This window comes from Brienomyrus brachyistius, chromosome 9 (assembly GCF_023856365.1).
Source record: "Brienomyrus brachyistius isolate T26 chromosome 9, BBRACH_0.4, whole genome shotgun sequence".
NCBI lineage: Eukaryota > Metazoa > Chordata > Actinopteri > Osteoglossiformes > Mormyridae > Brienomyrus > Brienomyrus brachyistius.
In genome coordinates, this window is record NC_064541.1 from 27,833,944 (window position 1) to 27,859,068 (window position 25,125).

A 25,125-nucleotide genomic window follows, 5' to 3' on the forward strand; every position below is an offset into this window, starting at 1 on the left:
ACACACACACACACACACACAGGGGCCCTGCTGTGTGCCACCTCCTGAAGCGGGCTGTGCTTAATTTAACACTGTTAAGCAAATGTTGCTTCTTTGAGCCAGGGGACAAAAGGAATCATCGTCGTTGTCATTGCCAGTATCCGTAACGATGATGAATTCCCTCATGGGACTTTTTGTTCAAAGGCCTCGTCTTCTCCCCAGCGAAGCCTTACAGTAATGGAAGGTGGGGTAATGGCTGTTCGTGGCCGAGGAGGGTTCAGAGGCTTCACGGCTGCTGGCTGCATACAGCTCGCCTGTTACACTTGCCTAGCACAGAAAGCGGGGGCCACTTGGCCGTGGTGTGGGTCGAGAGCTCTCTGTGTGGTCGATTTTAGTACATTCCTGTTGGATTTGTTACCTGAAGGAATCAACTGGTGTCCACTGGCCTGCGATTTCAGTCGAAATTTGTTTGTCCGTGCCGTCATGTGGGCTGTGGTCTGCCTCACGGCCTCTGTGCCCTTCTGCTGGGGGGGCGAACGCGACGCCTTATGTGATACTGACCCAGGACAAGAGCACCGGCCTGGAGGCTGCATGGCCCGGCTCGGGAAGCAGATATAAGCGGCCCTTTCATTTCAGACTGTCACTTTAGCCGCATGTGACTTTTCTGCCGTTTTCGGAAAGATTGGTGACGCTGCACAGCTAGTTTTACATTTAATTAGTCATAAGTCAGTGCGTGCGCGTGTGCCAGTGGGGCATGGGGGGCGGTAAAAGGGTGTGTTTACTCGGCCACGCCGGCATATCGATTTCAGTGGCACCTTCTGATGTTTAGAGGCGGCCTTCGACCTCGTGACCCGAAGCTGGACTTTGCCGTGGGGCCGCCGCGTTACAGGCGCCGTGTCACCGGGGGTCATCGCCCGCCCACTCTTGCCCCGATTCACTCCCAGTCCCTCGCCGACGTGCGATCGCACGATCCCATGCCGTGTCGTGTGACTGTCTCCCGGCCCGTGGGATGGCCCTCGGCCTTCCCGGCTTGGTCCCCCCCGATCGGTGCACGAGCCGCTGGCCACTTCCACCCTCGCTGCCGTAGTAAATGGCGCTGTGAGAGCGCGGATGTGGCTTACAACAATTCCCCACACGCTATGGTTTCCAGGTAGTGAGCGGTCGCCTGTGCGCTCGCTGTGAGCTGAGCTGCGCGCATCCGCCCCAAGCAGGCCGTGGGGGGCGGGGCACACAGGTGCTGGTGATGCAGGTGTTTGTCGCCGCGGCGAGGGGGGGGGGGGCTGCAGACCTTTATGACAGGAAGGAGTCTGGTGGGGGGGGGGATTAAACTATTTTCCCCCCCACCAGAGGACTGGGGACCTCCAAGGACTGCAGGCCCCTTTTCAGACACTTGTGGGTGTGTGACCAGTCCGTAGCTGCAGGGCTTTGCGGTTCAGCTTCGCTCCTTTTAACGGCGGAAGGCTGTGGGTTTTTTTCTTCTGAAACCCCCTGCTGTATCAAAGTAGACATATTTATGTGAGGTGTCACCATAGCATCTGGTACTACGAGTGAAAGGTGACAGTGCGTCCCAGTGCGCCGGCCGCCGCGCTTGCTGTGCTCAGCGGAGCGTGCTCCATCCCGCCACCATGCGTGCTGCACGGCCGATTTATCTTCCGCCATCCTGGGGGGTGCTGATGATCTCTTCTTCCTCCTGTACCCCCTCCATCTCCTTACACTGTTCCTTCTCTCCCCCCCCCCCACCCACAGGGTTCGCCTTCCCGGACTGGGCCTACAAACCGGAGTCCAGTCCGGGCTCACGGCAGATCCAGCTGTGGCACTTCATCCTGGAGCTGCTGCGGAAGGAGGAGTACCAGGGGGTGATCGCCTGGCAGGGCGACTACGGCGAGTTCGTCATCAAGGACCCCGACGAGGTGGCCCGCCTGTGGGGAGCACGCAAATGCAAGCCGCAGATGAACTACGACAAGCTGAGCCGTGCGCTGCGGTACGAGCAGCCCGTCCCGACTGGGGTCTCACGCACCCCAACGGGAACCGCGTGTCGGCCACACAGAAGCTTTGATGTCTTGTAACCTTTAGAATGTAAATGAGGGGAGCCATTTCCCTGGCTTGGTGTGTTGACGCTGGCGCATTGCAGGGGGGTGGGGGGTGGCTATACGACCTGTGATGCCCCAGCCAGGTGGCTCGTGCCAAACAAGTAGCCCCCCCCCCCCCCCCCTCCCCCGACTTGGCTCACGTTCCTGATCCTGCCCTGGTGTTTTAGCACATTTCCAGCTTGTGACAGGCTTTATATATAGAAGAGACTGCTGGGGGGGGCTGACGCAAGCAAGCGTGTAGCACACAGGCGTACGTGTATCTGCCCCGGCAGTGCAGCTACACGTGCAGTCAGAGGTGGTCGCGGACACACACAGTCACGTGCGGTCAGTGGCAGTCATACGTGCACACAAACACGGTCACGTGCAGTCGGTGGCGGTCATACATGCACACTCATGGTGAAAAGTGCGGTCAGAGGCGGTCACTTGCGCTGCCAGGCGTCACGGCCCGGCCAGATGTGCATTATCATCATATCCAGAGGGGAGAGAAGCACTCCAAGCGCACATCAATAAGCAGTGCGGGCTCTGCGGGCACGCACACACGCATGCGTGGTGACCTGGCACGCCACTCAGACCACGTGGCGCCGCCGCCATAGGGGGAGCGAGGCGCAGGGAGCGGAGCACAAGGCCAGCTGCCGCCACTCGCTCGCCTGCCTGCACGTGCTTCAAAGATGTACATATTTCTCAGCACTTTAATCTGACAGCGGTTTCTCCTCCTACTTCTCGTCTCCTTCATACTTGCATTCCTTCCCTTGGAGTTCTTCTGGAAATTCCCCCAGTGGTCCCTTGTCAGCTGGAGGGTCGGCGGAGGTGCTTTGCTACTCCGGCAGATTCATGGGGCCCGGTACTCAAAATGGGCCCCTGACTATATAAAATCAAATGAAACATTAGACTGTGGGGCCTCAAGCGGACATTTTGTCGGGGCCCCTGGACAGCACTAGCTGCTTACTCTGCTTTTAGGCCACGTGGGGCTCCTGGAGGTGGGGGGATTCTCCCCGAGACATCTCCCGCGTCCCGATACTTCATCGCTCGACATAGATCCGAGCCTGGGATCACGTGACTGACGACAGCGTGTGAGCGTAAGCGTGCAGCGGTCAGTGGGTCAGCGGCAGCAGCCGCCGGCCACCACAACAGCCCCCTTTGTGCCGGGCAGCCCAGCGTGCGTCTGGGAGGGTGCATGCGGGGCTCTGTGCGCTGCTTTGTCCCCCTGAGAAAGACCCTTTATGGGTCCTGTTGGCGGCGGCGTGAGCATGTGCTTGGGCACGGCTGCTGGTACATACGCACACGCGCACACACACCCAAGGCATTGCTCACATAGAGAGGAGCATGATGGGGGTCACACGCACGCACACACACACACACACCCACCCAGGGCACTCCTCACATAGAGAGAAGCATGATGGGGGTCACACACACACACACACACACACACACACACACACACTCACACTCACACTCACACTCACTCACTCACTCACTCTCTTCTCTACCTTTATCATCCATACACAGTGTTCCCGCTACTGCTGCTCTAGCCATAACTTGGGGTGGGGGGCTTCAGCCTTCTTACACAAGAATCACAACAATGACTTGATTATGAATAATGGGGGCCTTTTGTAGCAGCCCCCCCCCCCCCCCCGCCTGCTTAAATACTCGTGTCCTTTAGCGTGTAGCGTATATTTGCTCCCTAGTCCCGCTCTGCGCTACGTGCCCCATCCGTCTGTTTATTGGAAGCTCTCTCAAGCTCCTACATCTTGAAAAGTTTTATACACTTAATGGGGGGGCAGACTAAGTGGATGAATTTCCCAGTGTTCTGGGAAGGTTGGGGGGGGGCAGAGCGTGTGTGGCCCCCACCCCTACCCCGGGTAACGTGTGCAGCGCCGTGAGGGATTGCAGGCGCTCCCATAATATCAACCCCCCCCTTCCCTTTGAAGTGAGTTCAAATGCTCTTCAAAGTGTCGCGCGTCGACTACGCCAGTATGTTGCGCACGTGCGCCTCAGCGCCAGGCCTGCTCTCCAGACCCCCACCCCACCTTTTTTAAAGGGGCCTCGCCTGCCTCTCTACCCCCACAACCCAGAGTCCTTGTTCCTCTGACTCGTCAGGAGTCTCAGCGGTTCGCCACCCCCCCCATACCGAAATAACACACTGCTCCGTCTGCGTAAACAGCCCCTGAGCCGCACGGCGGTTGGGGGGCGGCTGACTGGGCGACACAACAGCGCTAATAACCATAATACAGCAAGACAGGGAGGAACCCCCCCCAGCTCTCCCTCTCAAAATAATAGGCTGTGTTGTGGTGACAGCGAGGGGGCGCTGCAGCCAGGCCCCAGTCATACTGAATGTTATTTTAATACAGGATCGAGGGAGGGGCATTTCACTGGGGTTTGGGCGGGGCTTCTGTGACACAAGGGTCGCGTGACGTTTGTTCAAGAAGATGAGGGGCTTGCGTAAGAAGATCGAGGATCAGGAAGGGCGTTTATATAAATTTGAGGACAAAGGTTGATACAGGTGTGAGGATCATGTGTGTCAACCTATACGAGTGTCTGCATGTCTGCATAAATGGTTTCTTATGTAGCGATCACACACATTTCATGTTATCGGATATTATCGAATAATTGGGTTAAATATTCAGGGTAAAGAAAAAGTACAAGAATTGTATTTAGTAACTCCTGGCACCTCCTTTATTGGCAATAACCTCCAACAAATGCTCTCCATAGCTGCTGATCCAACCTGCAGAGGTTAGGAGATATTTGACCCATTCCTTTATGCAAAGCTGTTTCAGTTCATGTATATTTTTGGGATGTCTTGCCTGAACGGCCTGCTTCAGATCATGAGGCAGCATTTTCAGGTGACTGAGATGAGTGCTGTTCTGAATATAGCATTTCATCCCTTTCAGCCACTATGTTGATTTATTCTTGTTTTTGGATTATTATGTTTTAAGGTGCAAGAGATGTTTGTAGGTCCTTATTTGTCAGCCAAGGGCTCCTTGTTGGTGTCTTCGCAGTGATCTGTCAGACACACACTTCTAGGGCAAAATCTCTCTTGATTGGACCGTATTGCACTTGAGTTCTTATGAAGAGTACAGAAGTTTTGTGCTGGGCCAGGTCAAATCCACTTCTGCTCCCTTCAAGAGGTCACTATCCTTGACGTTCTTCCATCTGTGACCTTCATTGACGTTCGATAAATACATCCTTTCATACTTCATTCTTTTTACTTATCCTGGTCGGTGGTATGTGTTGATATAAATCATCCATCCATCCATATCCAGGTTGATAAAGATAAGTCAACATAAAATACCCTGGGTATCTTTTGTTAAATACAACGGTATTATGACAGTTTATTCCACAGGATTCAGAAACTTTTTCTGGCAAGTGTAGATCAAAGCCGAGTGAGCGCGAGGGTTGCATGAACGTGATTGGCGGGAGCGGTGGTGGCACGGGTGACAGGCGGTCCGTGAGAACGGCAAGAGGTCCTTCTGCTCTGCTTGACGAGGTGACAGTCTAATGACTGTGTGCTCTGCCGCTGTCTGGGTCTGGTCAGATGCTGCTCCCGGTGGGGTTTGGGCAGCACAGCGCCCCCAAGTGTGTGGTGGCAGTGTCTCTGCAGTTAGTGTTTATGAGGCATATCCTGCTGTCTGTCTGCTCTGCAGATATTACTACAACAAGAGGATCCTGCACAAGACCAAAGGGAAGAGATTCACCTACAAGTTCAACTTCAACAAGCTGGTGCTCGTCAATTACCCCTTCATTGACATGGGGTCTGCAGGTTCGAGTCGACCTTGTGTCCTCCTGCTGTGTGTGATACTCTGCTCTGTCGCCGCTACCGTCTAACATTCGCCCCTTCCCTTGCCGCCTTCAGGTAGTGGAGTCCCCCAGAGCGCCCCACCGGTGCCCACGGGGGCGGGCACGCACTTCCGCTTCCCTCCCTCCACCCCGTCGGATGTGCTGTCGCCCAACGAGGACCTGCGCAGTCCGGGCGTGTTCAGCGCGGTGTCTCGCCGCATGGCCCGTGGCTCAGTCAGCGACTGCAGCGATGGTACCTCTGTTAACTCCGAGATCGAGGAAGGTGGTGGAGGTGGTGGCGGCGAGGAGAGGCCCAGCGGAGGGAGCGGCAGTGGTGGCGGCGGGCCCGGCGCTGGGGGCTTCCGTAGCATCCTGCACCCTCGTCTCTCCCATGAGCCTCTCTTCCGGATGTACGGTGGTCCTGGCAACCCAAATCACCCTCCTCGGGCCCCTCCAGGTCACCGAGTTGTCGCAGATCCCCTGTCCCCCTTCCCTGTTTCTCCACTCCCCGGCCCTGGTGGTGCTGGGCTGCTAGCTCCGCCCCTCTCCCCTGCCCTCTCCATGACCCCCTCCTCACACCTGCCCTATACACCCTCCCCGACCCTCTCCCCCATGCTTGGCTCCCACTTTTCCTTCAACCCTGAGGACATGAAACGCTACCTGCAGGCGCACACCCAGAGTGTCTACAACTATCACCTGAGCCCACGTGCCTTCCTGCACTATCCCAACATCGTCATCCCTCAGCCTCAGCGGCCCGATAAAGGCCTGGGCCCCAGCGGGGGTGAGCGTGGTAGCGAGCGGCCCAGCCTTAATAGCCACCCCTCTGGCCTGCCACATGGCCACGCCCACCCACATGGCCACGCCCACCCGATCCACCACCCGCTGCATCTCGGCGAGGAATCCGCCCACATGTCACCCTTCAAGTTCAAGCTGCAACCACCACCCCTGGGGCGCAAGCAGCGTGAAAACCAGGCACCTACGCAGACCCAGGCCAGCTCTAGCTCCTTGTCCTCCGCTTCGGGCCTGGGCTCCTCCGTACCTTTCGGCAGTGACCACAGCTCGGCCAGTGGCTCCTCATCGTCTGGCTCCCTGAGCAATGCAGGGTTGCCCAAAATCAAGGTGAGAACCTGCTTAGGCTTGGTATGGATCCAGAATGTTGGGCTTGCTGCAGTTGTAGAATGTTGGCAGCTTTACGGCTGTAGATTGTCAGATTTTGTACGTTTCCAGAATGTTCCAGCACTATTATTTTAACGACTGTCCATTTGACTGTATATCCCATACAATTAGAGGTTGCTTTCCCTGCTCACAAGCTCTCTCTATGCAGGTGGAGCCAATTTCTGACATCGAGTCTGAGGAAGATGTTCAGGTGACAGATATCAGTGATGAAGAAGGAGAAGACAGAGAGGAGGACTTTTATCCCCCGCATGGGCGAGAACAGCAGGCCAACGGTACAGCTGCACCACCAGCTGCTGATGAGGATCTGGATGAAGATGTCTTCAAGACCCCCGCGCCACCACCGCCGGGCTTGCCACCCTTTTTGGGTCCTGAGAATCGACGCCTCCCAGCACTGAAGAGTGAGCCGGTGGAGCCTGGAGAGCCAGCGGCTGCAGTGCTCACACCCTCTCCAGCCGGCCCCCCCAAGTGCATCCCCCTCAAGCTACGATTCAAGCGACGCTGGAGTGAGGACCAGCGCATGGAGGCCAGCACTGAGGAGTCTGATGACAAGAAAGTGCGGGCTGAAGAGCGGGATGGCCGCAGGGGTGTGGAAGAGAATGGGGGGGCAGAGAGCCCCCCCCTGGCACCTGAGTGTCCCCTCCCCCCAACCCAGCGCAGGGTCAGCGCGGAGCTGCACCGTGCCACTGCCCAGCTCTCCCTCGAGAACAACGACTGCTGATTCCCACACACACACACACGAGCACATAAACACACACATCATCTCTCTCACATAAACACACACACACAGCGACATGTACAGATTTGAAGGCAGGTGGGCATCTGCGTAATCCATGCCGAACTGAAACGGACTGACACTAATGCTGATAGGCTCCAGCAGTGGGTAACTGCTGAGTGACAGTGTCATTCTCACCCCCCACTACAAACCTGGGCCTGCCACACCAAACTCAGCCTATCCCCCCCCCCCCCCCCCCACACACACACACACACACACACACACACACAAAAACATACACCAAACTCATGTCAGTCCTGTCCACCCACAGATGGGCCCCACTGTGACAGATCTTCATCTTGAACGAAAAGGGAGAGAGTCACTCTGGATGCTGAGGAGGGGGCGGGGGGTTTGGAGCACTGGCTGTCCTCAGGACCCTCACCTGCCCTCTTGTGCCCTCGGGACCTCTTGCAGGCCCTGATTTCAGTGTGGTGGAGGGAAGAATGTTAGTTTTTTTTTTTTTTTTTTTTAGCGAATGGTAAGATTTCATAAGTGCCTGTTACACGGTGCGGGGGGGGCACAGCAAAGGGGCTGCTCTGGCATCTGTTTCTCCAGCTATAAACTCATAGGAAGACGTTCCGAACTCTGGTTTCGTTTTTCAGACTCGGACTTGTAAAGTCGCGGGGAAAGTGGAGGTCCGGCGCCGAGCGGCTGCCGCCCGCTTGGTCACGCGGCTCTGCTGCGCAGCCCCGCAGTTCCCAGCATGCCCTACTAGAAGGTTCTCCCTTGGGTGTCGTGTGGTGGCGCAGTGCTGTGTGTGTGGGGGGGGGGGGGGGGTTGGGGGTGACTTTAAAAGATATCATATCGGAATGAGAGTCATCCTCGTAAACGCGGCGCATTAAGCACCCCCCACCGCCCTCCCCCATGTGTTTCTGCCTGTCACTTGTAGAGATCACAGGCAGGGCTAGTGCCGCTCTGCCTGTCCCATGCTGGCCTGCAGAAATGGGGCTGGATCCTGTACAAGCCTCACTTTAAAAAAAAAAAAACCATCATAACGTGGACTGCGGCACAAAACTCAGGTGACACACGGAGTCCATGTGACCTTCATTTTTATTGTTTTTTTTTTTGTCACCGTGACTTTTCCAGCAGAACTTCAGAAATGCCAGCATACTCCCAGCAACTTTTTTGAGATTTCATGGAAAGGAGGGGAGGGAAGGGGTGGGGTGGGAGGTAAAATAGAGAATCTGCCTCTTTTAGCAAACTTTTTTTTTTTGGGGGGGAGGGGTCATGATGACCTTTGAGGCATTGTCTAGAGAGGGTGGAGAAGTGAGGGGGGATAACCATGAACCATGGAGGGGGGGCAGGTTGTGCGCTTGAGGGGGGAGGAGAAGAAAGGGTGGCGGTTATAGCAGAGAAGGGGGGTGGAGATTGGGGTGGAGATTAGGGAGAGGAGCACCGTGGGTCACATGGTCACCTCTTCACGGCAAATCAGGGTCGCTGGGTCACTCCCCCCCTCCCTGGAGCCTCGCTGGTCAGATTTTATTGCATTGGCTGAAGCTGGGCAGACGGACACGCACAGGAACCACACTGCCTTTATGCTGACCAGCCCAGGAGCACCGGGGTGGGGGCAGAGGGGGGGGGGGGTGCCGAAACAAACTCACTGCCTACTCTTTGCCTTGTTTTTATAGCATGTAAAAAATCTAGCAAAATATGGAAATATACACACATAAACTATACCTTTTATATATTATATATAAAATATTATAAATGGAGAGAGATTTTAAGATAACATTTAATAAAGTCAGATTCAGGATTTTTGTAAGAAAAACCGAGAAAATAATTAAGGGGAAACAGCAAATCATTTTATGGGGTGATTTCTAGACAGGGGTTGGTTGGGTTAGTTGGGATCTTAATTTTTTATGTCGTTTTAAGATATTTTGCAGGGAAACAAATGGGATTTCTTTTTTTAAAAAAAGAAAAATATTTGAAAATGGAGTCTAAAAAAAAGCCGTGAAACACAGGCAGCAGGGGGCAGCGGCCCCCCCCCTTCGCCACGTGCAGTTTTGGCCCAAGGCTGTGGTTCTGGCCAGTCCAGTTGTGTGACGTGGACAGGGGCTGCCAGACTGAGGAAGAGTGCGCCCCCGCTGCACCCGTGACCGCTTCAGCACGCCGGGGATGCGGAGATCCAGAGCCATAAGCATGTGGAAATCCTGTCTCTATTTTGGGACCGAAGCCACTTTGAGAGGCTGCTAATTCGGACTCTACGGCGTCTCTGTGACCCTGGCTGCGGGAGGCGGTGCAGGGGCACCCCGCCTGGGGGCTGAGAGCTCTGCAGAATAGGGGCACCCCCTCCCTGCCCCGCGACTGGCTCCGGAGTGCAGAATCACGTTGGTTAACAAGGAGCCTCTGGGAATCCGGTCAGACGTGTCCAGACGTTGTCATGGCATTCCGGGAGCCCATGAGCCCCGAGGGCATCTCCGGGCTGCACCAAGTGGACCTGAGTACCGAGTGCTGGCCTGGGTTCCCTGCCCCTCCTGCCTTGTCTGTACTCCAACTGACAGCTGCCTTAATTCTCTTTGTATCTGAAATGACACACCTGATGTTCCCTGTGCCTGCCTCCCTCTGCCCGCTCATGCGCACGCAGCCCTGTCTCCGGCCGCACGCCGACCGCATACCATACCCTGGTTTACACTGCCACCTGCGTTTTCCCACAAAACGCTCCAGAGGGCACCCTACCAAATTTCACACCCCCCTCCGCTTTGGGGGAGCAGCTAGAAAAATGATCAAATCATCCTGTCTGGCACCTGGATGGGACTTTGAATATGACAGAGAGGCACACGGTACGGGAAATATACATCGGATATTATTTAGCAGATTGTTTTCCCCTTTGTATGTTTCCTTCTGATGTCAATATTGCTGTTCATTATTATTGCTGTTATTATTATTAATATTATTATTAATATTATTATTGAATTATTTACCTCCCCCTTTTCCCGTAGATAGTGTTCATCACATTCAGTGATAGGTTCCTCTCCCTGCTCCTACCCCCACCTCACCCCCTCCCCCTTTGTTTCTTTCTGCTGACCCTCCCCAGTTTTTACAGTGCAACCATTTTAAAAAGTGTAACATAACATTTAAAGGATTGTAATTGTAATTCAGCTGGCAGTCACTGTAATTGAAGAGTGATTGTGGTTAATGGGGACGTGGTTGGAGTGCGTTGATTATCTTCGGGGGGCGGGGGGGGGGGGTCATGGTTTTATCTCGTCGTATTGTAATTTTTATTTTATAATGTTATAATGTTACTTTTCTGTTTTGCTCTTGTATATTTTTTCATTTTGGGGATTATATCATTTCAAAGTAAAGTGTATTTTCCTGTGTAACAGTCTCTCCCTCTCTCCCCTCCCTCTCTTCGGTTATATAACACTCAAATGGAGGGATGAGACATAATACCATGATGTAACATTGAACCTCTTCTTCTTTGATTATTTTTTGTTTTTTTTTTTTTTCTTTCAACTTGTAATTAAACTGTAATCAGGGTTAATTAAAACTGGTTAAAAACCACTTCTGGCGCCTGTGTGCTCTCTCATCCGAGTGTCCCTCTTGATTTGAGATCATTGGGGGAAACGTGACGTACCTTCCAGAGCAGGCGGATTTCTGCCGCGGAAGATGCGTGTAAACAGAGGATTAAACTTTCATCGGCCCTGTCCCGCTGCTATGAATAGGTATTAATCTGCCAGGTCGCCTTGGCCAAATGCGCAGGCCTGTCCTGCCTGGGGGACGGCCACATTCCGGGAGATGCTCTGTCACACCAGTCATGATGGCGAGAAGATTAATTATCGATGCGGAACCGGCACCGGTTACCTAGCTGTCTCATGACATCGAAATGAATAACTCATGACTTGGGTATATTACTTTCAAAATATATATTTTTTGCAATCAGTATCTATGAATAAGGTTACGTGGCTGAATAATTTTAGAAATGCACTTTTGAGTGAGTGAGCTGTGAAGCACTCATCTCATTAATAGAATAATACATCAAATAGCAGAAGTTGTAAGGACACCCCCCTGCCCACGGGGTCCCTGAGCTCCCATGTACTCAGGCAATGAGCTGCTCCACAGTGATTTAACCCCATGTCATGCTTCAGGAAGAGCGAGCAGAAGGAAGACCACAGCAACCTCACCTTACACTCTCACCACATCCCTCTCTGCATCTTCGCTTGCTTTCGTGGAACCCAGCCTGTCATCCCCCCCCACCCCCCGTTGCCGAAGCCGTGTGCGGCATGTACACGCCTACAGACGCCACATCCGCTTCTAGGCTGCGAAGAGCCGGGCCATGCGACTCCATCCTGCATGCAACGCTCTCGTGGCCCCGGTGTCACGTAGCTCCACACTGATATGCTCGCAGCGACGGGGCCTCCGCCTTGCTAACATGGACGCTGTGAGGGAGGAAGGGAAGGCGGATGGTGTGGCGGGACACTGCCGCCAAAGAGGCTGTAGGCATCAATTAGCCACAATTAATTAGGCGTAACTATGAATCGTAAGACCTCGTGACGCACAAAGTCATAACAAAATCCATATAAACACAGCTGAGCAAAACAAGTGCGAGAACGTGGGCCACTGTTGGTCGACTCTGCTATTCTTTGAGAGTAGCCCCCCCTCCTGTTCCTTAAAAGTACTGCCAGCCACAGCACAACCAGCCAGCGGCTCCCTATTGGTTTCTGCCCTGTCAATCATGAAATAGCACCAGTTTTTTTTTTATTCCCACCCATTCCATGCAATATTATTTTAAAGTTGCAATGTAGGTTGTTGCAATTGAAAGTAAATATTTTAGCCTGTAATTGATGCTTTTTTACTAAGGACAAATAAACATGAAACATCTTGAACTTTCACTTATTTGTATTAAAATGTGGAAAAAAATGTAATTAATATGAACTAATTACATGTAATCTAACAAGTGTGTTGACATAAGCGGCGTAAAGGTTGACTGTCATTGGAAGAATACATAGCTTTATTTCTTTTCGACAATTTATAAGTGTAACAATGTTAATAAGCATAATGTGTACTTTAGTGGCATGGTGGTGCAGTGGTTAGCACTGTTGCCTCACACCTCTGGGACCCGGGTTTGAATCTCCGCCTGGGTCACATGTGTGTGGAGTTTGCATGTTCTCCCCATGTCGTCGTGGGGTTTCCTCCGGGTACTCCGGTTTCCCCCCACAATCCAAAAACATGCTGAGGCTAATTGGAGTTACTAAATTGCCCATATGTGTGCCTGTGTGAGTGAATGGTGTGTGATGAACGTCCGAGATAGGCTCCAGACCCCCTGCCACTCAGTAGGATAAGCAGTTTGGAAAATGGATGGATGGATAGTTGAGCAGGGTCCCAGGAGAATCCATCCTACATTTAAACTTCAAATCCCGCCCCCCCTTTTCACCAGGTTGAGCCCCTCCCTCCCAGTGAAGTGCCAGTAGGTGCCAGCAGATTCCCCAAGGGACCCCCCCCCCCCATTAGCAAGCAACCCGTTTCTAAGGAACAAAGGAGTGGCTGTCACAAAGACCAACAGGTGATCAGTCACACTGCAGGTTGTGAGGGAGAATCCTCCCCAGCGTGGCCCAAACTCGCCCTGTAGATTGCAGGCCGCAGCAGAACCAGGGTTTTCAGACACGCAGTAACAGTGCTGCAACATGACACTGCCTCCAGAGGCCGGAATCGCAGCTTCCTGCAGGATTGCTCCTGTCGGCAAATATCTGCACTACCTAAAGCCAAGACTGTGGAGGTACCGGCCTGTACAGTGACCTCTAGGTCTGACTGGCTGCTCTGCTGTCCGGAAAAAAGGCATCGACCTCCAGACACATAGCTGCTTCCCGTAACGACTTCCCTTGAGTTTTACCTTGTGCGCAGGTATAATAACTATGATACAAATGGCCAACAAAGTGATTTGCAGTAATTAAAAAAGGAACAGCAGAGAGAGCAGTAATATTGCTGGTCCTTTGCGCTGTTTTAGACGCCGCTCGCATATTCAGGCTTGAATTACTGTGCTGTAGTGCCGCAATGACTCAACCGCTTCGTGTCACACTTAATTAGTCTAAATCACCGTTTCCTTGTACTGTTATGTTGTCGATGATTTAGAGACCAGATCACTGGGATGGAGAACCCCCCCCCCCCACCCTGCACTGCCAGAGGGCAGCCAGTGTACACGTGAAGGATTGCAGTGCTCTCTGCAGATGGGAGGAGGGAGCACGGGCGGAGAGGCCTGGCCCGGACTGGTATGGGCGGGGCGGGACGGCCGTCGGCGCATTGCTGTACTGGGAGAGGTGGCGTTGCTGCTGCTGGCACCCGGGGGAGGGCGGGGTTACCATGACGATGCCACATGGCCGAGCCAGCTGATAGCTCGCTGCTGTCTGCTGTGTGGTTACTAGCCAGGAATGGGGGTCAGAGGTCTCAGTACTTTCCCAGATCCTTCCTGTGTTTGTGGAACTATTACCGGATTTACCATCAGACCATTAGCCTAAAACTATAGTATGCTTTAATCTTTTAACCGAACAACCGACTAACTCAATCTAACTCAATCTCTAACCCGGAAATGTGAAACATTGCAAAAATGATTTGTTTCAAGGAGACATCCAAACGTTAGTCATTATGTATAATTAAGAGATTTACCGTGTACTGAGTTTACACAATGAAGATCCAACTGATAGCTTCATGACAGTTATATGTGGCTAACAGGCACCACCAGGAACATACAAATAACCACAGATATAATGTAAGATTGTAATTAATTAATGTGATATGATGATGATGATCAGCTGCCTCCTGGGTCTCCAGAGTGCATCTCTGGAACAGAAGGATACTTATCTGTGTGAAAACATGGCGGACGTGTTTTCGGTGGTCCGTCGAGCCCCTTTGCCCAGAGCGGACCGGGTGAAATGCCATGACCGGTCCCTGGAACCCAGCTGCAGACTCGCTCGTCCCATGCCAAACCACGACTGGGAATCCACACCCTGCCTGAGTCTGCTACCCAAAACCAGGGCGCCTCGCGACTGTGGTCCACCAGAGCTAGGCAGAAATGTTAGAAAACTTGGCCGGGATAACCACACCAAAACCACACTTTTTTTTTTTTTTTTTTTATTTTAAAAAAACTACTTCTGGAACCAAGACACAACAACCTTAGAATACTAAATATATACTCCTCTAGAACAACTGCAGAAGTTCGGTTTTCACCACACTTGCCGCTAGCAAAAAATGTGGCCTGTGACTATCACTCATTATGGATGCAAGCTGATTAAACTTTCGAGCAAGTTTTACGGCCCCATACTGACATGTCTCTAGTTAACACTTGTGCGGGCAGTACCATAAGGCAGATGTTAGCCACGTTGCTAACGCGCCTGCACTGGTGCCACAGGTATTTTATTCCATTTGCCGCGCTTCGTTTTAGAACCATGACGCTATCTCCCTCTTGTTTCTCCTTGTCACCGTCCGCCACTCCCATTGTCTTGCTGTCTAACTATCTCTTCTTCTGTTTGTTTCACTTCATTTGTCCTTCAATGGCTGTCTGGTTTCTGGCAGCAGCAGGCCAATCAGACAGCGTGCTGCCTGGCGGGAGGGCCAGCCCTTGATGGCTGACTGACGGGTGAGTGTGGCCCATGCTGAGATTGGCCGTTAACTGGGCAAGGATTAGGTCAAGGGTCAAAGCTTTCAGGACAGCGAGAGGGTGAGAGCTTAGTAAATAAGTGAGAGCGGCCATTGCACAACAATGTCATCATCTGAGGAGCACTACAGCTTTAAGAAAATGTTTTGTTCAGGCTTTCTGAGGTTGGGACACATTTTAGCAAAAAAAAAGAAAAAGAAAAAAAAAAAAACATGCCCGCCCTTAAATATAATCACAGCCGTTCTCATGCCAGCCAACTGGTCAGTTTAGACTTCAGGGGTGGAGAAACTGGAATCTGTTGTGGATGCAAAAACTCCACAGGCTCTTTCTGCCGGTACTGAGAGTACACTTTCAGGATTAGTCATAATACTACTGAAACGGTCGTAACATAAATCTCACCTCTGGTTGTACTTTTGAAGTTGCCTAAATATTTCAAGCTTTCATCGTGCAAAAACAAAAATCTATAGTTTAGTTGTGCTTAATTTGTAAAGCAAAGAAAACGCAACAAATAAGCAAATGTTTACTCCGTTGCTTGTTCTGTTTGCAGCCCTTATGTGACACGTTCCGTGTGGGTTGCGGCAGGCCGGTCTGATCAGCGGTTTTGTCCCGCTTCCAGGACCGGAGCCCTACGGCTCTGTCATGATGTCATCCCTTCTGCAGGAGTAGTCGAGGACACATGACCTTCAAAGAGAATCGTTACGTTGGCTTCAAATGCAGCGCGACATAGGGGAGTGAAACGCATCCCTGAATTTTAAAAAGGTCGATCGAAAGAACTGTAGCACGTACATTTTTTTTTTTTGGATCGCTGCCCCGGGTTCCTACTGTATGGCCTTCATAACGTTACCCTCCGCCTGGGTGGTGCTGTGACGCTGCATAATTCCCACAATCGTTATTGCACCTTTGAAAAGTGTCCTTTTACGATACTAGAGGTAGCAACAATAAACAAGTCCCGACTTAATGTTTTAAACTTGAGCATTGCCAAAACTCAAGCAGTTTCCTGGGGAATCCCGATTTTGCGTACAGGGCTGTTACCTGCTGGCTTCAATCTGTGTATTTCTTTCAGAGAATTCAAATTATAAAATGCTAAATTAAACGTGCTTTAAATTAAACGTGGTTCCTAAATGAATTTTCACTTCACACATAAACATGCAGCAGTGTCCGATTTCCCTCCCGGCTTATGCATACAAAAACCACCGCTGCTTACGTGCTATCATATACACTACAAGTTATTACAGTTAGGCCATAAACATCCTGAAAATACCCCATAAAACCACAAAAATTCCACGGCGAACTGGACTGTATGTATTATGAAGTGTAGAATCGCCGATTAACCTGTAGGTGTCTCTGTATCTCAGCACAGTGATATTTCTACTCCCCCTCCCCATCCAGTAGTCACCCCGGATCTATTTCACCGCTCAGTAGTAGTACTGATCTCTGTTGCAGTCTTGTAGCAGTGTCAGTTTCTGTTCCCTAAATGCAGTAATCTTGAATTAGCGGCAGTTTTAGCCTGTGGGGACCCAGATAATTCCTTCGATCAACTGTCTTGTTCGGGCGAACAGAACTACTTACATGACAGTTAGGGGGCGCAGTTTTACGTGAATATTCATAAGTAACTGCTTTTCGCTATACGCGACGATGTTCGCAAGTGTGATTATGTAACGGTTACTGCGTTGCATTGCGTATGTACAATAAACATTTTACTTCCCTAATTGTAACTTGTAAATGACCAGACGAGCATTATCGTAACTCGTAATAATTATTATAAAACTAAATCGTAACGCCACACAATTGTTTATAAAAAAAATATATGAAAAATACAGAAAATGCATGCAGTTTCCTACCTACCAAAACGACATAACAGACATTTTAGGACTTATACCCATATACACTATTTTATACTACAAGCCTTGTTTAAGTAAACATGGGGTTAGACGAGTTTACTCCAGACCACGCCTCTTCAGTCCAGCTGGTGGCAACATGCGTGATGACATCATCGTTGTAGTTCTTCATTGGGTAAAAGAGTCTGTAGCTTTTAGCCAATCAGAGGATGATTCAGTGACGTCAACTTAGAACTCAACTGAAGTTGTATGGAGTAGGCGGGGCACAAGGATCGTCGACGTCAAGAAGATCCTCGATGAGAATCATGATTGGCTGGGGGGGCGAGGTGAGGGTCTGTTGCTGAGAGAAAAAGAGAGCGACGAAAAAGGAAGAGTGAAAAAGCGAAAGAATTCAACAAAATAAAGTAGAACATTGATGACACAATGTTATAGGACACATATAAATCCAAACGTGGGGTAATATTGCAATATTTGCTGCACGTTTTACCTTACGATCAAAATAACAAAACTTTGGAGAAAAAAAATCTTCAGTCGACGCTCCGCGCCCCAATTCAGTTGCCATGTCACTCGTCCCACTCCCTCTAGGCCATGTCGTGAAAATTAATAATGCATATGTAGTTTTCTAGCAGGTGTTCTACAGCGCCGCTTATGGAATCTCTGGGGTAGACGGACGACAATTCCCAGGGTACACCGCGGATCTAGGGGCAGTCCCTGTGGTGTCAGTTGTAGCAAACACAACCGGTAATCGACTTAGAGGAGGCATTCAGCAATTTTTAATTGGCTACCGGCATTTCCCTTCCTTTCCTTGGCCCACCTTCTCCCTGTTCCTAAGGTTCCCCTTACTTTGATTGGACACTGTAACCGTTCTGCCGAAGCTGCGGCTCTGCCTTTTCCCCAGTCGCTATTTGTTCAAGATGTTTGTCAATCAACAGTACTTTGACAGTCGGTCATGCTCTGTAGTTTGTAATCCCACAACTATAGGCTACTGTAAGTGTCAGTGATTTCTGATTGGCTGGACGGCCCAGCTGTTAGTGGTTCATTCACCATTTTGTGACTGTAGTGGAAAAGGGACTCAGATAGTTTTTCCCTCTCCTTTGAGTTGCCGTGAAAAAAGACATGTTTTACGGAGGAAAATAAAGTGAAAGCTCGGACAGACAGCAGCCATGGACGGCAATTCGATTGTACTCCTGGTCGTACTAGATATTCCAACTGCAGACGGCACCGTAAATCTGTCTGTCGCCAACTGAACCTTTCTGTTGGGTGAGTTTAAGCGAGTTTATATTCTTTAGCTGCCTGGATAGCTTTGCAGCTGCTATCGATAGCTAGCTGTCTGTCTTCCGTGCTCTTTTCCCTGGCACCCTCCGTCTATGCCACGGAAAGAAAATTGGGAAAAAATAGGGATGAAGTGCTGCGAAGAACGTAGCGGAGAGCAGAAGCGGGAGAGGGGAGGATCGGGGAGGAGGGGTGGGGGTGTACAGTCTAAACTTTGTCAAATGTTATAATGGCTTAGCTAGCTGGCTAACTGGCTAGCGAACGGGACGCGACGCAGCTCCGCTCCGATTGACAGCGGTAAACTTGACTTTGACTGCCGAGTAGAGCGGCAGCGGCGGCGCTGGGATTCCCGGACAGGCGGCACGTAAACACACCGAGGCCACGGAACGAACCCCCGGCTCAGCCGCCGCAGGCACTTAATGTCAGTGTTTTGTCACAACTGTCTTTAAAAAGCCGTTTTCTGGCCGGCTACTATCGTACTATTAAAAGTACGCGCGGCCGATCCAGGCTAGCTACTACCAGCTACTACTGTGATAACAGCCGCCGCCACGACCTGCTCTACGCCCGCAGTTAGCTGGGCGCCCTGGAAATGCAAGTTTTTCCGTGCTGCTCTCCGTCTATTCCGCCTTTTATGCACTTTTTGCGTTGTTTTTTAGCGCCGCGCTTCAGCGTAAGCCGGAGCGGGCCTGTCCGCCGGGCGCTATAGTCGCTCGGTGCCGGCTACGCTTTGTGCTCCAGCACGCAAGAACTGTGCCGGGTTGCCCCGACGGCGCACCGTGATCCGGCCGCCGTGGCCGATCTCCCGGGGCTGCTGGTAGCGCTGTCACTCCTTGTGGGGATAACCGTGCCCCCCGATAAATATCACCCCTCCCCCAGCCGCATCAAGGTAGCTGCCTTAGTCAGCTGGCTGGTGTCTCCCCCCCAAGCGCAACGTGATCGTGTTAGTACGGCTACGATTGATCTAAGTTATTTCACGTTGGTGAAATGGCACCTATTCAAGCACGTAGTACGCCTGGCATCCCTTACGTGCCGCTGTCGCGGCGGGGAGTTTGGTCATTTGTGCGAGAAGTCATTTCTTAACGTCGCTGCGTTTAAGCTACTTTGCCCCACTCTAGCGGTACTTGCCGCTACGTGACTCGTCTCAAACGACGCCGATCCTGCTTGGCGGTAGTCAACATGTGGACCGTGTAACTGCAGGGGGGATCGACTCGGCTTTGGCAGCGCAGTTAACACTTAATCCCGCTGCTCGATAGGTGAGGATTCTCCAGAGCGAAGGAAGATTGTACGCGGCCACAGATTGTTGCCTGGGTCTGTTATGGTTACCACGCTGTTCGGCATCTCTGCTCTTGTGTTGTAGTTAACTGTTACCAGCCACAACATATATTCCGCAGCTGACGTTCTTGCCAGAGTAACTGTCTGAAAAAGTACCGCACGTAGGTCGCGATCTCTCAGACGGTGTGTGAGCTAGGCGTGTGTGTGTGAGAGTGAGAGAGATCACGGTCTCATTCTTTCATGTTTGCCTGCTCCCCTGTGACCCACTTAAACCAAGGCTACTCAGGCGCTATGGGATGGGAAACTACAGCCCAGAACACCCACATTCCAGTGCGGTGCACTTCCTGCACAATGCAGCACAGACTAGCACCCCCCCCCCCCCCCCCCCCCCAAAGTGTCCCACAGCTCTCCCTATGCACCACAATCGCAGGGCACTGGACACCTGGTGTCGTTTACAGGGGAGAGAGCAGAGGTCAGCAGCCAGGAAGCTCTGTGCAGCCGTGCATGTCATATAGACAGCCAGCCGGCTTGCTACCTGGGTCCCGTGTGTTGACGCCGGGTTGTGAGGTCCGGCTTCCCTTTATGCAAAGGACTCTTGGAGTCATAGGCCCCTTAGCATGATTTTGCCGTGTGGTGACGTGTTACTAATACCCAGTGCTCGTCCTTTTTGCAAACCCTACAAGGGAGTTTGGGCAAGCTGCCTCAGCATGCTGTATGCCGTGTAGGGGAAGGCTGTCCGTCTGTGTGCTGCATAGCCATCGTAGTAAACGAGGGTTTTACTGCATGCTGTCTCTGTCGTTTCTGCCTGCATGGAAGCGACTACCTCGGACCCCTTGCCGGCTCCTGTGCCGAGAAGGGGAGGACGGCTGCTATTTTCATTGCAGGTCTGCTTGTTCTGTTAATGTTGTTTTAATTTCTGGAGGTAAAAGAATAAGCAGAATCGGTGAATATAATAAATATGCAATAAAATACAATTTGCTGGGGAGACAGAGTGGTATCTTGACAGTGATATAGATGTGACTTGTGGGCAGGGTGAAGGGGCAATCCTGGTGGTCTGGGGTTCCCTCCTCACAGAGGCTGCATGGTATGCTGTAAGGCCACAGAGGATCCCTAGCAGGTCCGACGAGTAAGACCTGGGGTCAGAACCGGTGGCAGCCTGTGTGCCAACAGCTATAGTGATGTCCAGGTCCAGCTCCAAGTCCCCTGTTTTCCAGGGAACATGCCGTCCTGATCCAGCTGGAGCCGTGAGGGGGTGCAGGCGGCATTAAGTGTGGCCGCGTTGCAGCCGCTCCTCTCCCTACCCCTCATGTGTGACGGGTTTATCGTCTGAAATATTTTATTGATTCTCATCTATGTTTTTTTAATGGGCCCTAAAGGGTCTTTGCTCCAGCGGGACTGCCACTTCGTACCCGCCGTCTCGCTCACGAGGATCTGAATCACACGTTTGAAACTCGCGTGCTCTCGCTTCCTCAAGATCAGACGACATTCGTGGCATACACTCAGATGGCTGCAGAAATGGCTGGCAGCACGGCACTGCCGTGTCGCTGGGGGTCCGTCCTCCCGTGTTGTCATGTACGTCCCCATTGGGGATACGGCATCACCTCGTCCTCCGAAATATCAGAGACGGGAATGACAGCGCTGACAAAATGGAGTCATCTCCGCACGTAATGGATTGACTTTTTAAATGAGCCAGTGCCACCAGACACTCATATTGCAACCAGTCAGATTTAAAATATATATATTTTTTTTGTTAAATCTGAGATTTACACTAAGAGTCAGGGCTGAAGGGGAAACGAACAAGACAAGAAAGCGACCAAAGAAAAAGCGGGAGGAAGTGATGTTACAGGCCATGGCAGGAAGTGGGGGCTGATTGTCATAGCAAACAAACAGTTAAAGTACGGCCACTGTAGAGAGAGTGGGGGGAGAAGAAAACAAAACTTTCAAGTGACGGGGTTGAAGAATTTCCCCACCTCTACCAGGAAACCAGCATCTGTGTGTGTGTGTGTGTGTGTGTGTCAGTGACTGTGTGTCTGAGGCATCTGCGCCTTTGGATTCCTGTGTACTCTTGCTCTTTATTTTTCCCCAGCTTCGTACCTTATTATTACACTGCCGCATGCTTGATTAAGCTAAAATTGTCCCTTTTTGCAACTTAAGTGTGAAACAGAGAGTCAGTGTGAACGACGAAAGCTCTGGAAAATCCCCTTGCCTCGTTGCTACATGCAGGATTGCTCGCACCCGGCAGGCGGGACCAGAACCTCCACACTCTGGCTGCCCATCGCTCTGGGCCCATTCTTGTGTGACCTCTACTGGGATGCAGACCTAACCGGCGCCGTGATGCTGTACCAAGCCTGGCGTAAAGGGGTGGGGGCCACCACTTAATGTGAAAGGGTTTTGTGCCTCGCCTGTTAATTCGAGATAGACATGGAGCTCGGCGATGGCGTGCTCGATCACTTTCTACCATGTGGCCATTTGGCAGCATGAAGCGGTGGTTGATGTGAGCCCGAAGGTTATAGGTTCAAATCCCACCACTGCCTCACCCCAGTGATGAGGTTAGCCTGAATAGGTTTGTCTCTGCAAGATTGGTCATTTGCCCTCATTGATGATATCAGCTCTGCTTGTAAATAAATATTAAAATGAAATGGCTCTGTACTGCAGCATACCACGGTATTACCTACTGATGCAACATATTTAATGTAACTAATTAATGCTGTGAGTAAAAATAAATGTGATGGCTCAGATTTCGGCTGCACTTTGCTCTCTGGAGTCTGCACTAGATCCCCGCAGTGTTTAATATGGTCGACTGAGGTGCCAATGAGAGTCTCTGACATGTTACCCATGCACCCAACCGAAAGTCTCACCTCTTAAGTGCAGCCCGTTAACCGGGGCGTCTTCGTTAGCGGCTCTCCCGGCAGCTAGCCAATAACGCAGCCTCTCCTCTGTGTTTCAGAACCCGGAAGGAGGGAGAAGGACAGGTGGGATCTGGGAGAGAGGAAGGCAGAGGAAGGAGGTGGCAGAAGAGAAGCTGGGGAGCACTTTAACGTAAAAAGCCAAATTACAGGAGCACTAAAGGCAGGGATGAAGTCTGCTAAAAAGCCAGGAGGACGTTCCCCCCCGTCCACCCGGGCCAAGGGGGGCAAGAGGCGGGGGCCTGCCGAGACGGCGTCCGAGGGAGAGAGGCGAGAGAAGGCCAGGGACAGTCTTGATGAAGCCCCACAAGAGTCTAGGAGACAGACCCCACCCAGATCCCAGGACGAATCGGTCAGATGTGGCGGCTCCTCGGATGGTGAGGGGTCCAGGGACCCAGGGCGACTGGAGGATTGCGAGAAGCTGGGAGATGACAGTGACAGGGGGATATCCAGAGTGGGGGGGACACACAGGAGTGGAGGCAGCAGCAGCAGCAGCAGCAGCAGCAACAACAACAACAACGGGGGCAGCAGCAGTAGCAGCTCGGGCAGCAGCCCCAACCCCCCCTCGAGCCGCAAGACGGCCACTTTCAAAGCCCGCGTGCCCAAGAAAAAGTACATGTATGAGCACTGTACGGCAGCCACGTCCAGTGCTACCCATGGCAATGGCTATGGTATCAGCAGCGGGCAGCCCACTGCCCCCGGCGCCCTACCCGGTGAGGACAGCATGGACACGGATGGCCACAGCCACAACAGCGGCCTGGGAGACGAATGTGCCTCCGGGGCCACTGCCGTTAGACCCCCCGCTGAGAGAGAGCGGGGCATGGCGGGAGACGGGGAGGGAGACGGAGCCCCGAACTCCGTGCGCTCATCTTCCACCGACACAGCCAGCGAGCACTCGGCAGACCTGGAGGTCCTGGAGACGCACAGCAATCCGCACCCCACTCTGAGTCCCACGCGGCCCTACCGCAGTCCCTCTGGGCTGGCCCTGCGACCCAGCCCCACACGTAGCCCCACGCACAGAGACCCGGACCGGGACAGGGGCCTGCCTGCTGGGCTGGAGGATGCACTCGCCAAAGGACTGAAGAACCAGAGGATATTGGCCCGATGCAGACGTGGTGATGGGGATGGCAAAGGGGTGCTAGAAGGTGGGGCCCAGGGTCAGGAGGCGGGGCCTCGTTCCAGTGTGTACCGGGCAGGCGTGGTGCGTAGGGTGAGCGGTGAGCAACACAGCATTGCCGTACAGCTCAATGGCGAGAACTACCTGCGGCACTACCCCTTTCCCGGCGGGACGGCCCAGGGCGGCCCTGTGGACCTCATCCTGGATGCCTCCCCGCCAGGCTCTGCCCCGGTGGCAGTGGGGACACGTGTGGTGGTGCCGTTTGGGGGTGAGGGCCAAGAGACGGCACGGCAGCTGTTCAGGGAAGGTGTGGTGTCCCAGGTGGACGGCCACCCGGCAGTGCCATGCCGTGTGACGCTGTGTGAAGATGCTGCCACACTGGCCGATGCCGACGCCGGTGAGGAGGAGCGGCACATGGCCGCTGCACAGCTCGTCTGGGTGCCCTGGCAGCACCTGCGCCTGCTGGTGAACCCTTGGGAGCTGCCGCAGCCGGAGGCAGGCCGGGACCGCGAGCGGGAGGAGCGTGAGCACTGGGTGGACATGGAGATGGAGCTGGAGCGGGAGGTGAGCCAACTGAGCAGTGGCATGGCGCTGGGCCGAGCTGCGGGGCCCCCTCTGGGTTGTGGATTCCCGTCTGGGGGAGGGCCGGGTCGACACCTTGGCCGCCTGGCTGCTCCGCCCTCCACGGGTGGCACACCCACTGGACCTGCGGTGGACAGGGAGCGGGACAGACAGATCCAGAAGCAGCCTCAGAGCCTGGAGGAGGACATCGAGGTGTCTGAGTTCAGCATGGCCCGCCTGCAGGAGGACAGAGTAGCTGGCGAGGTGGGGGGTAAGACCGTGGCACAGCACCCCAGGCACATTCTCTCTAAGCCTCCCGGCTACCCCAGTTCTCACCACGCCCTGGGACGGGGTATTGGCACCCCCATGGGCACGACACACCTTTCTCTCACCGCCATGGCCGGCCCGCAGCCCCCGCCATCTTCTGCGATTTTGGGCCCAGAAGCAGGCGTTGGGTCGCCCCACCTGCCCCCACTGCCGTCCTCGTCGGGGTCTCGCGGACCCGTGGTCCCGCTGGACAAGGCGGCGAGCTCAGGCACGCCGGGGGGCGGCGGCTCGGGCTCCACGTCCTCGTCGGCGTCGTCATCGCGCTCTCGCACGCCTCTAACAGCTGCCCAGCAGAAGTACAAGAAGGGTGACGTGGTGTGCACCCCCAACGGCATCCGCAAGAAGTTCAACGGCAAGCAATGGCGGCGACTGTGCTCACGGGAGGGCTGTATGAAGGAGTCGCAGCGCCGGGGCTACTGCTCACGCCACCTGTCCATGCGCACCAAGGAGATGGAG

The 25,125-nt window shown here is 53.0% G+C and overlaps 2 protein-coding genes and 1 long non-coding RNA gene across 3 annotated transcripts in view; 2 read left to right on the forward strand and 1 right to left on the reverse strand.

Annotated features, from left to right (window-relative positions):
- Positions 1-11,292, forward strand: part of LOC125749008 (ETS domain-containing transcription factor ERF-like) — a 29,221-nt gene extending 17,929 nt beyond the window's left edge. Inside the window, exons 2-5 of the mRNA XM_049025821.1 lie at positions 1,726-1,960; positions 5,711-5,826; positions 5,920-6,962; positions 7,168-11,292. Of these exons, the coding sequence (XP_048881778.1) occupies positions 1,726-1,960; positions 5,711-5,826; positions 5,920-6,962; positions 7,168-7,737 (1,964 nt within the window). The 3' untranslated portion in view covers positions 7,738-11,292. The remainder of the gene's footprint in view (positions 1-1,725; positions 1,961-5,710; positions 5,827-5,919; positions 6,963-7,167) is intronic.
- Positions 11,293-17,151: 5,859 nt separating this feature from the next.
- LOC125749527 (uncharacterized) lies at positions 17,152-18,124 on the reverse strand. Its single transcript, XR_007399946.1, has 2 exons — positions 17,702-18,124; positions 17,152-17,554 (listed from the first exon to the last, which is right to left on the reverse strand). It is a non-coding gene; the product is annotated as an uncharacterized LOC125749527 (long non-coding RNA).
- A 29-nt stretch (positions 18,125-18,153) lies between these two features.
- Positions 18,154-25,125, forward strand: part of LOC125749523 (protein capicua homolog) — a 36,284-nt gene continuing 29,312 nt past the window's right edge. Inside the window, 2 exon segments of the mRNA XM_049026858.1 lie at positions 18,154-18,474; positions 22,706-25,124. Of these exon segments, the coding sequence (XP_048882815.1) occupies positions 22,834-25,124 (2,291 nt within the window). The 5' untranslated portion in view covers positions 18,154-18,474; positions 22,706-22,833.